Source organism: Colletes gigas, unplaced genomic scaffold, assembly GCF_013123115.1.
Source record: "Colletes gigas isolate AHSC1104 unplaced genomic scaffold, ASM1312311v1 Colletes_gigas_Sc00043, whole genome shotgun sequence".
Classification (NCBI taxonomy): domain Eukaryota; kingdom Metazoa; phylum Arthropoda; class Insecta; order Hymenoptera; family Colletidae; genus Colletes; species Colletes gigas.
Genome location: NW_025106672.1, coordinates 566,432 through 577,800, shown reverse-complemented (window position 1 = coordinate 577,800; position 11,369 = coordinate 566,432). Strand labels below are relative to the sequence as shown.

Genomic DNA, 11,369 nt, shown 5'->3' with positions numbered 1-11,369 from the left:
TTTTTTTAAACAATTCTATCTCTTTTTCTCATATACTAAATCAACACATTCTTCCCGAACACAGGTCTATTGGACAGACTCCTCCAACAACAGCATCTACGCAATGGACATAGACGGTTCTAACCTAGTGATGATCGCCCGAGTAGACAGACCTAGAGCCATAGTGGTGGATCCTTGCAACGGGTCCCTTTACTTTACCGACTGGGGCCGTTTCGGGACCTCTGGAAAAATCTTTAAAACCACCATGGCGGGTTCTTTGAAAACCCCAATAGTGGACAAAGACCTCTCCCAACCCAGTGGCCTGGCCATAGACTACGAGGATCGGATGCTCTACTGGACGGACGCCGTCCGCGAAAAGATAGAACGTTCCCAACTCGATGGAACCGACCGCCAGGTCCTAGTTAGCGCTACAATCTACCCATTTGCCATAACCGTCTTTAGAGAACACATCTACTGGACAGACCTTCAACTAAGGGGCGTTTATCGAGCAGAAAAACACACAGGAGCCAATAAAGTGGAACTAGTAAAACGCCTAGAAGATTCCCCTAGAGATTTACACATTTATTCCCCAGGTAGACAACGTTGCGAAATAAATCCTTGCAACATTTCCAATGGTGGCTGCGATCAGTCCTGTCACCCTGGGGTAAACAACTCCGTAGAATGCAAATGTGACGACAATAGCAGACTGGTAAACGAAGACAGAATGTGCGTCCCAAAAAATGTGACCTGCGATTCCACTAAATTTGCTTGTAGAAATGGGCATTGTATCTCTAGAATGTGGGCCTGTGACAGTGATGATGATTGCGGAGACAGGTCGGACGAGGATCCTAATTACTGTTCTTACCATTCATGTAGCTCTAACGAGTTCAGGTGCAACAATGGCAGATGCATCTTCAAAAGGTGGAAATGTGATCATGAGAACGATTGTCGAGACGGAAGCGACGAAGAAGGTTGTGTTTACCCTCCCTGTGCTGCAGGGGAGTTTACTTGCGCGAATTACCGCTGTATCCCAAAGTCACAAGTCTGTAATGGAATTAACGACTGTAAGGACAATGTTACTTCGGACGAAACCCTCGAAAGATGTCCAAGAACCACCACTTGCCCTCCTAACCATCTTAAATGCGATAAGACTAACATTTGCGTGGAGCCTTACTGGCTATGTGACGGGGACAACGACTGCGGGGATAACAGTGACGAAAACCCGCTCCACTGTGCTCACAGAACTTGTCCACAGAACAGTATTAGGTGTTCTAATCATAGATGCATCCCAGCGACTTGGTACTGCGATGGAGATGACGATTGTTTGGATGGAAGCGACGAACCTGCGGGTTATTGCCAGTCTGAGGGCAGAACCTGTTTTGGAGATCTTTTTACTTGTGATAATGGCAATTGTATACCTAGAATTTATATTTGCGATGGAGATAATGACTGTTCCGATTACTCTGACGAGGATGAAAGGCATCAATGCAATGACAGAAAGTGTGACGAGGAGACTGAGTTCACTTGCGTTGCGAATAAAGTGTGGAACAGAGCTCAGTGTATTCCTAAGAAATGGCTGTGTGACGGGGAACCTGATTGCGTAGACGCTGCCGATGAGAATGTGACTTTGTTGCACTGTCCAACGCCTACGCCTTGCTCCGAGGAACAGTTCACGTGTGATAACGGCAGGTGTTTGAATAAGAATTGGCTCTGTGATCATGATAACGACTGTGGAGATGGAAGCGACGAAGGGAAATTCTGTAACTCTAGGTATAAGCCTTGCAGTGAACAGGAGTTCACTTGTCATAATTTTAAGTGTGTCAGGAAGCAGTTTAGATGCGATGGGCAGGACGACTGTGGTGATCATTCGGACGAAGATGGATGTCGTAAGTTTTGCAGAGATTCGTGGGGGTTTGAAGGTCGAGGGAATGGGTTGGAGATATGACGGAGGATTCTGGAGACTGTTTTACAAACGGATGCTTTTGAATGTTTGAGGTTTAGTGAAGGGATTTTGGGAGAGAATTTTTACCCAGAGTCCTCTTCTCAACTCTTACCCTCAAATGGCCCACCCTTAATGTTTAATTTAGTATCGAAAGTTCTAAAACCCCAGTATTAACGAATATTTTTTCTCCAACAGCTTCAAAAGCAAAGAACACAACCTGTCCAAACCCTGGAGAGTTCATGTGCGCCAACGGAAACTGTATAGATCAGCGTCTGGTCTGCAACAAGGAACCCGACTGCTCCGACGAGAGCGACGAGCCCCCCCACTGCAATGTGGATGAGTGCGCCAGAGTAGAATTGAACCAATGTGGTCACAAATGCGTGGACACTCCCACAGGCTACTATTGCGAGTGTAATCCTGGTTACAAGCTCCTGAGCGACGGAAAAGCTTGCGAGGATATCGACGAGTGTACGGAAACGGTGGAGGTTTGCAGCCAGCAGTGTGAAAATACTCCAGGAAGCTACTATTGCAAATGCAATTTGTTATGGTACGAACGGGCGCCTGACGAGCACACTTGTAAAAGGAGAGACAACTTGAAGCCCTGGATCATCTTCACCAACAAGTATTACGTCAGAAACATGTCCATTGATGCCTCTAATTATAGTCTGATGCATCAGGATCTAATCAACGTCGTTGCTCTGGACTCTGATTACACGGAACAGATGCTCTATTTTTGCGACGTTACTGCCAAAACCATCTTTAGGTGAATTATTGTTACCGATTACAATGGTTTTTTTTTGTTATTTAGGAGATTTGCTTTAGCAAAAAGAAGCTTAAGATCTAGCGAGAACTATAATTATCAAGATTGCTTCCAATAATAACTGTCAATCAGAATTGGAATTCTTAATTTTGATGCAGAGATTTCTTTTAGGGCACCGATCGCTGGAGGAGAGAAAGAAGCAATTATCGGACACGATAGTCTCGGGTTAGAAGGAATAGCTGTTGATTGGATTGGTCGCAAGTTGTACTGGCTGGACCGACATGCTAAACATTTGGACGTAGCAGAACTTAACGGAACTAATAGAAAAACTCTACTCACTGGAATAGCTGATCCACGGGCCATTGTTGTTCATCCTGGCACCGGATATCTATATTTCACTTCTTGGTATCTTCAGGTAACAATATTCACAGAATATTATAACATATGAGATAATTCTGTTCATTTCAACAGTGTTCCTAAGTAGTCTACAATTTTCTATGTATTGCTATAAGGTTTCTTTCGTTCTAAACAATATTATGACTCGAGAAAAATGCGAATTAACGATCCCTGGGTATCAAGCATACAGGGTGTTCGGCCACCCCTGGGAAAAATTTTAATGGGAGATTCTAGAGGCCAAAATAAGACGAAAATCAAGAATACCAATTTGTTGATGGAGGCTTTGTTAAAAAATTATTAACGTTTAAAATTCCGCCGGTACTGAATTTTTTTCTCGAAAATGCGCAAGATTTCGGTGGTATGCCTATTCACCAAAAATGATTGTAATTGACCCCCGCAACCGAAAATAATTTTTCCAAAACGACTTGAAATTATTTTTTTCCGTCGAAAAATTTCACATCTTCTCGAATTTTTTCCTAGAAAGTGGGTAGGGTTTCGGAGGTATGTCTATTCACCAAAAATGATTGCAATTGACCCCCGCAACCGATAATAATTTTTCCAAAACGACTTGAAATATTTTAATTTAATTGTTAATAACTTTTTAACGAAGTTTCCATCAACAAATTGGTATTCTTGATTTTCGTCTTATTTTGACCTCTAGAATCTTCCATTAAAATTTTTCCCAGGGTTGGCCGAACACCCTGTATATTTATTTTTTGATTTGTGGCGCCAACTAGTGGCGAAAACAGCGTTTGTGTTTCTCGGCTTGTAGTGAACTACTGTTTGTTAATTTACTGATGACTATTTTCCTGAGATTAAATTATAAACTTTCAAAGTTTAAGTATATATTAGGTGTACAAATGAGTAATCCAAACTAAGCCTCGCGGATATAAACTACTTGTCACTGAACAGAGGTAAATTTGAAGTTTCCTTTATACATATATTTGTATTATGAAGAGATTGTTAGAACGATTGAGAAATACATTTCGATGGGAAGATCGTATTCTTTAGTTACTTATCAATTGTTACCAAATGAAAAGTAAACTGAATCAAATTAGATGAAATCGAACCTTTCGTTATTGAATATTAGAAAAATGGCAGCGTTTTGATAGACGATTGAAATTTCTCAGGCGTACATAGGCAAGATGGGAATGGACGGAAGCAATTTTACAAGGATCCTGACTCTCGAGGATGGAATCGCTTGGCCAAATGCTTTGACTATCGACTACTTTACTGACAGGATCTTCTGGGCAGACGCTCACCTGGATTACATAGCATTTGCAGATTTAGAAGGCCACAATCGACATAAAATCCTCACCGGAGCCTCAGTGCCACACGTTTTCGCCATCACAGTCTTCGACGACTTCATCTTCTGGACCGATTGGAACCTGAAGGCCATCAGCAGAGCGGAGAAGTTCTCCGGAGCCAATTTAAGAGTCCTCCGCAACACTACGCACAGGCCATACGACATTCACGTCTTTCATCCTCTACGCCAGCTGCCTTACAACAATCCTTGTATAAAAAACAATGGCGGTTGCTCTCATCTGTGTTTGATATCACCGCCTGCGAGTTCTTATTTGTTAGAGGACTACGGACAACCAGAAATGACGTCGTATAAGTGCAAATGTCCTAACCAATTTGTGCTGGAGAAAGATGGAAAGACTTGCAGTGCTAACTGCACCAATGGCCAGCATCGATGTGGACCTCCGGATGAAAAATGCATTCCGTGGTACTGGCAGTAAGTATCTTCTTTGATATATTTAAATTAAGAACTTTGTCTTGAAGATTAAAGTCCAACTTTCACCGATTCATTCAAAATATATCTATATTTGAAGATTTTCATTGGAAATTCTCTGTATCATGAACTAAAATTCCAAGTTATTGGACCTTAATCATAGCTATCCCAGTACCATAATCCCTGAAATAAGAAATATATATTAATAAAGAATCTTATATTTCATAGATGCGATGGGGAAAAGGATTGTAAGGATGGTTCCGATGAGCCAATTAGTTGTCCACCGCGTCTTTGTCGTCCCAGCGTTTTCCAGTGCGCGAATGGAAATTGCAGACCCAGTGTAGCCGTCTGCGACGGCGCTATTGACTGCAGCGATAAGAGTGACGAAGCTAATTGCTCGTTGGACTGTGGAGAACTGGAATTCAAGTGCAAATCCAACGGAAGATGCATCCACGAATCTTGGAAATGCGACGGAGACGCCGACTGCAAGGATGGAAGTGACGAAGACCCTGCAATTTGTCGTAAATGCTGTTTTATTTACTATCGTCACGATGCAAAATCTGTTTTATAATATATTGAAAGTTATTCAGGCATCCAGGTTTGTGGCTTGAATAACCGTCTCTTTTTGTACATAATTATTGCAATTAAACCATAAACCTGGAGTGTTAAATGCTGCAGTCACAGCTGTCGCGCCGTTACCATAACTAAATTAAGCCTGATCTAAGTTTCTGCGTTTGATTCAGTTTTCACGTTCTATGAATCACGGATTTACCTTCTAATCGATCCATATTTTGGCCCAGATAATAGACCATGCGATCCAGACACAGAATTCACCTGTAAAAACGGTAGATGCATCCAGAAAGTCTGGATGTGTGATTCGGACAACGATTGTGGCGACGACAGCGACGAGCCGGCGTACATGTGTCGCCAGAGGAATTGCACCATCGGCTGGGAACGATGCCCAGGTCACGCGAATTACCGCTGTATCCCCAAATGGCTGTTCTGCGACGGGAAGGACGACTGTCGCGATGGGTCCGACGAACGACCCGAGAATTGCCCTAAGTGCGACCCTAAAATGGACTTCAAGTGTGCGAACAATAGGTGCGTGCCCAAGCAGTGGCTCTGTGATTTTGCTGATGACTGCGGTGACGGCAGCGACGAAGCCGAGGCCATGTGCAAGGACCGTTATAGAGAGTGCTCGGAGTCCGAGTTCCGGTGTGACAATGGAAAATGCATTGCCTCCAGGTGGAGGTGTGACAATGAAGACGACTGTGGGGACAACAGCGACGAGATTGGGTGTCAGAAGTTTGTGTGCAAGGTATTACACCATTTTTAATTGTATAATACCACAAACTTTAACTCTACAAGGTTGGGTAGAATGGAATACTTTGTATCAAGTAAAATAGTATATTTCATTTACAATAGTACAGTTAAATTCCGATTATACGGCGTATTCGGGACTGGGGCAATGCCAGAAAATCAAATATGCCGAATAATTGGACTATACCTACATATCAAGTGATAAAAACGAGGAATAGAATCATAGACAAGGTATAGGAGTAGACCTTACATTTGATGTATTTTTTTGGGTCTCTAGAGCCACATTGTCATTTTCATGTCACTGGAGACATTACCAACAGGTTACATTTCTATAAAGAATGTTTTTCTCAAAAGAGCGTAGGATTTCGGGGGTACGTCTATTCACCAAAAATGATTGTAATTGGCCTCTGTTAGAAATAAAGCGCCATTTGTTTCTGCGCCACCTAGAGTTCTTCTGATTTACTACTATTGTACTGTGTACCTTTTGTCTGTAACGAAGCCACGTGCTCATTAAATGTGTGTTACTGAGAAGAAGTCGAGTCTTGAACCCCCAAATTTTCACAGGGGGCAGTGGAAGCGTGCTAGGCCCATAACCTGTGGAAATTTTGGGGTTAAGCAAAACTCAACTTCCTCTCAGTAACACACACTTAAAAAGCACGAAGCGTCGTTACAGACAAAAGGTACACAGTGCAATAGTAGTAAGTCAGAAGAACTCTAGGTGGTGCAGAAATGCTTTATTTCTAACAGCCGTTATTTCTATTCACCAAAAATGATTGTAATTGACCTCCGCATCCAAAAATAATTTCTCAAAATAATTGGAAACTTTTCAATTTCTCTGAAAAATTTAGGCACCTAACTCCTGTCGATTTTTCTTAAGAATTCGTTTTTCATTTTTACTAAATTTGTTTAACGCCGTACGGAAATGTGTTTTAATACTTTTTTGTAAGTATCCACGAGCTCTACTTCCTTACTAAATTTCAATGAAATCCATTGACTATTGCAGGAGTTATGGTTGTTTAAATCTTGGACCATTTTTATGGAGTTTTTCTCACTTGATGTGATTAAGGAACTGTTAAGATTCGTGTATAATTAAATCAATGTTCTCTGTTGTTTAGATATTGATATTCATAAACGCTTTACATTTTAACGGCTCTCCGAAGTAACTTTTTATACCACGTTTCTGCTATTACGTCTTTTCAAATGCGCGCTTCGCTCGGGGATTCCTCGGTCTCCCACTCACACACCCAGTCGCCGAGCTGTATGCGCACTCGTCTACTGCGCATACTGCTTTACATTATATTTTATAATTTACGGAACACGACTATTCTCAATAGGGACAACTTTTCGAATGTTCTTAGAATTTAGATTTCATCCAAAAACTGTTCGCAGAGATATAAACCTTTCATCTAAGTCTTGTATCTGTGACTGTTGGGCTTTCTCAAAGTATAAATGTTGTTTGATTGCAGAACTATACGTTCCAATGTGCAAGTGGTCACTGTATAGCATCCTACCTACGTTGTGATGGAACACGAGACTGTAGAGACATGAGCGATGAGATTGGATGTCAACCGAAATATCCAGGCGGAAGGTACTGTCCACAGTCTAGGTTCCAGTGCGATAACAATCTCTGCGTATACCTGATGGACATTTGTGACGGGAGCGACGATTGTGGTGACGGTTCTGATGAAAACCCAGCCATGTGTGGTAAGATTGCCTTTCTTACTTTCCATATAAAATAGAACGAAAAACATCTAACTTTAATGGAATATTCCCCCAGCCAAATTCAAATGTGACACGACAAGGAGGTTCCATTGTGCGAACCACAAGTGCATCGCCAAATACCAGTTATGCGACGGAGTGGATAATTGTGGCGATGGATCAGATGAAAACAATATTACTATGTGTGCGTCCAGGGTTCGACTTTGCGATCCTATACTTGAGTATACTTGCGCTAATAAGAAGTGCATCGAGAGATCCAAGTTATGCGACTTTGCTGACGACTGCGGAGACTCCTCTGACGAACTTGGATGCCGTAAGTATTCATTCTGTTAGATGTTATGCTAGGAGTGTACTCTTGAACAACTTCAATTTCTCGCAGATCATAACAAGCCGTGTTTGGACAGCAACAAAGGCGGCTGTTCGCACTATTGTCACAACATCACCGATGGAGGTTACATCTGTGCCTGCTATCCTGGTTACATAATCTCATCCGACAATAGAAAGCACTGCGAAGATATAAACGAATGCTCCACCGGACAACACCAATGTTCCCAACTGTGCACTAACCTAAATGGAACCTATTCCTGTTCATGTAGAAAAGGTTTCGAACTCTCTGACAACCGCAGTGGAGTCTGCAAAGTTCAGGACGGCGAAGCCATGATTCTGTTCGCGAATGGGCCAGAGATCAGAGCGTACGATCTCCAGAAGAAGGATGAGCTGGAAGTCGTAGCAAACGAGAAAAGAGTTCAGGCTGTCGATTTCGATCCCAGGGCTGAGTACGTGTTTTGGATCGATAGCCACGATCATTCCATCAAGAGGTCGTACATGTTAAATGCTAGAGGTGGACAGGTCAAGATTGGATACGCGCAAGATCTCAACATTAAGAGTAAGTTTATTTATTGTTTATCATTAGTATTAAGAAAAATATCATTCGTTGTGACTCTTCCTTGAAAAACAAGGTGGTTTGTTTTTATCCGTCAAGTTGAAAGGATCCTTCTATATTTTAACGACGGATGGAGAAGGGTTTCACTATGGTTAATACTTTCCAAGAACTTAATTTGCAATAAAGTCTCCGATCATCAAATTAACACGCAAGGATTTTGGTTTCATAACTGTAACGTTGCACTATTAATATGATATGTGATGTTGACGATAGAGAATTGAAAGAGAATAAACATCTCAAATTAGAAGAATTGAATGGTATTGGAGTCAATTTTTGCCAAATATTTGTTTCAACCTCTGTATTTGGTAAATTTTTAACGACAAATGTTAAACGGTTCTAATTTGATGGCCCAGAGACTATAAGAAAGGAATTTAATAGTTTTGATATAATAATGGTTCTTTCACAGGCGCAGCAACTCCCACGAGTTTAGCAGTGGACTGGATCTCAGGGAATCTTTACTGGACCGAAATCGATTCGTCGGGAAGAACACCGTTGGGTCGAGTGATGGTTTCAAAAGCTGATGGAAGGTACCTTAGAAGTTTGGTGACGACAGGTTTGGAGATTCCAACTTCTATTGTTTTGGACCCGGAGCTTGGCAGAGCCATTTGGACAGATGTTGGCAGTCAGCCCAAAATTGAAATCGCTTGGATGGATGGCGATAAGAGGAAACAACTGGTCACGGAACGAATTGAACAACCCATTGCACTTGCTATAGATTATTCGATGAATCATGTCATTTATTGGGCTGATAGCAAACTTAACACCATCGAATCTATTGAACAGGTAACTAAACAAGTTGCTCTTTTTGGAAATTCATAGTGCTCCTTTTTGAAAATTAAAAATCCTTTCCCACTTTCCACATGAAACTCCTGCTTCCCAATACTAATACCATCAATTCACTTCCGTAGGATGGTTCGAACCGCAAGGTATTATTGAAAGGTGATAGCCTGAAGCACCCAGTATCACTGGACGTTTTCGAAAGTAGTCTCTACTGGACGACTAGACATACTGGTGAGCTGATCCGTCAAGACAAATTTGGCAGAGGCGTTCCCCAAAGTATTGTGAAGAATATTCCTACCCCTGGAGGGGTCAGAGTCTACCACCAGCTGCGATACAACACCACTCTGCGAAATGTTTGCCATGATGATCAGTGTACGCATCTCTGCGTGCCTATTCCCGGAGGAAATCGATGTCTCTGTTCAGATACCATCGGGCCGCTTCAGCAGAGAACCTCTCCTTTATCGAACGAGAGACACTGTGACGCTACAAACGAAAGACCTTTGCCTGCGCCTAGGATTTGTCCTTGCAGAAACGGGGGTCTGTGCCAGGAAACTGAGGATGGAAACAAATTACTGTGTTCTTGTCCAGCTTACTTCCATGGAGAACATTGCGAAACTGGTTTAATGGCCACCAGGTCTGGGAACGCCACGGCAGCTATAGTTATTCCCATAGTAATCTCTGTTCTGGTCCTCCTTGGAGCTGCTGCTGTCATCATGGTGCTAAAGAAGCGACCGTTGTGAGTATTCCAGTTGTGACAACACCTATTCTTTACTCGCAGAAGTTGTGCTTGCGCGACGAGTATTCTAAAGACATTAGTCCGTAAGTAAGCTTTACGATTAACAGTTTTAAAATGTTGTTTGCAGTGGAAAGCCTGGAGGTCTTGGCAGTTTAACTGGTGCTCAAAGCGTGTCTTTCAGACAGGGTAGCAACGTCGAGTTTGGAGCACCTGCTCACGAAAGAATGGTACGCTAATATTGTTTACTCTATGATTCTTTGGAAAATGAACATGAGGTTAAAAGCTTTTTTAACAAAATATTGGAGAAACAAGAAGTTAGCTTTCAGGAAATGCAAAAAACTCTTGTTTTAATTACTTCGGAGGATAGTTTTGTAATGTTTCTTTGGGGAAAAAGTGTGGCGTCGCCTCCCATGCTCTCCACCAGGGGGGTTCTTGCTCTCACAAGCGCTCGACCGACCCCTCGGTTGTTATATGTATATTCTTCGACTGACTTCCCAATATCCCACTCATCTAAGGCAGAGCCTGCTAGGCAGTGATTGACTTTTGTGGGAATTTTGTGATCATGCGCACTGGAGCGAGCGCTACAGTCCTCACTGCCGTATAGACATAACTTAGAATTTAGGGTACCGTTGGATCCCAGGAAGGATGAATGGGAAAAGTAAGAAGATATAATAATATTCAAGAATGTTATTATAACACTAGAACTACCGACAATTATAGTGTGTTTATTTGTACCAAAGAAATTGAAACGATAGATACGCGAAGAAATATATGCAATGGAAATAAGTGTTTATATATTCTCTTATAGAAAATTACGATAAATTTTCAAAAATTCAGTCGAGTAAATTTTTTACAAGTTTTATTAGAAATTACGAATGGGTCATTTTGACTGGTTTGGTAGTTCTAGTGTTAACCATGTCGTTAAGCGTGTAAAAAAAAATTTTTATTGAAAAATACTGCAAAATGACGACGCTGGAGTCATTCTCGCGAGGTGTTTTGAATTTGAGGCGCTCTGCAGCACGCAGTGTAACTGACTCAAATTTGAATCTGGAAAAAAAC

At 41.9% G+C, this 11,369-nt stretch overlaps 1 protein-coding gene across 1 annotated transcript in view; it reads left to right on the top strand.

Annotated features, from left to right (window-relative positions):
* LOC122402979 (low-density lipoprotein receptor-related protein 2) overlaps positions 1-11,369 on the top strand; it is a 44,136-nt gene that overhangs the window by 30,049 nt on the left and 2,718 nt on the right. Inside the window, exons 10-21 of the mRNA XM_043406232.1 lie at positions 65-1,865; positions 2,117-2,684; positions 2,853-3,096; positions 4,208-4,815; positions 5,041-5,333; positions 5,613-6,130; positions 7,599-7,836; positions 7,910-8,164; positions 8,231-8,737; positions 9,201-9,577; positions 9,703-10,310; positions 10,438-10,537. Coding sequence (XP_043262167.1) covers positions 65-1,865; positions 2,117-2,684; positions 2,853-3,096; positions 4,208-4,815; positions 5,041-5,333; positions 5,613-6,130; positions 7,599-7,836; positions 7,910-8,164; positions 8,231-8,737; positions 9,201-9,577; positions 9,703-10,310; positions 10,438-10,537 — 6,117 coding nt within the window. The remainder of the gene's footprint in view (positions 1-64; positions 1,866-2,116; positions 2,685-2,852; positions 3,097-4,207; positions 4,816-5,040; positions 5,334-5,612; positions 6,131-7,598; positions 7,837-7,909; positions 8,165-8,230; positions 8,738-9,200; positions 9,578-9,702; positions 10,311-10,437; positions 10,538-11,369) is intronic.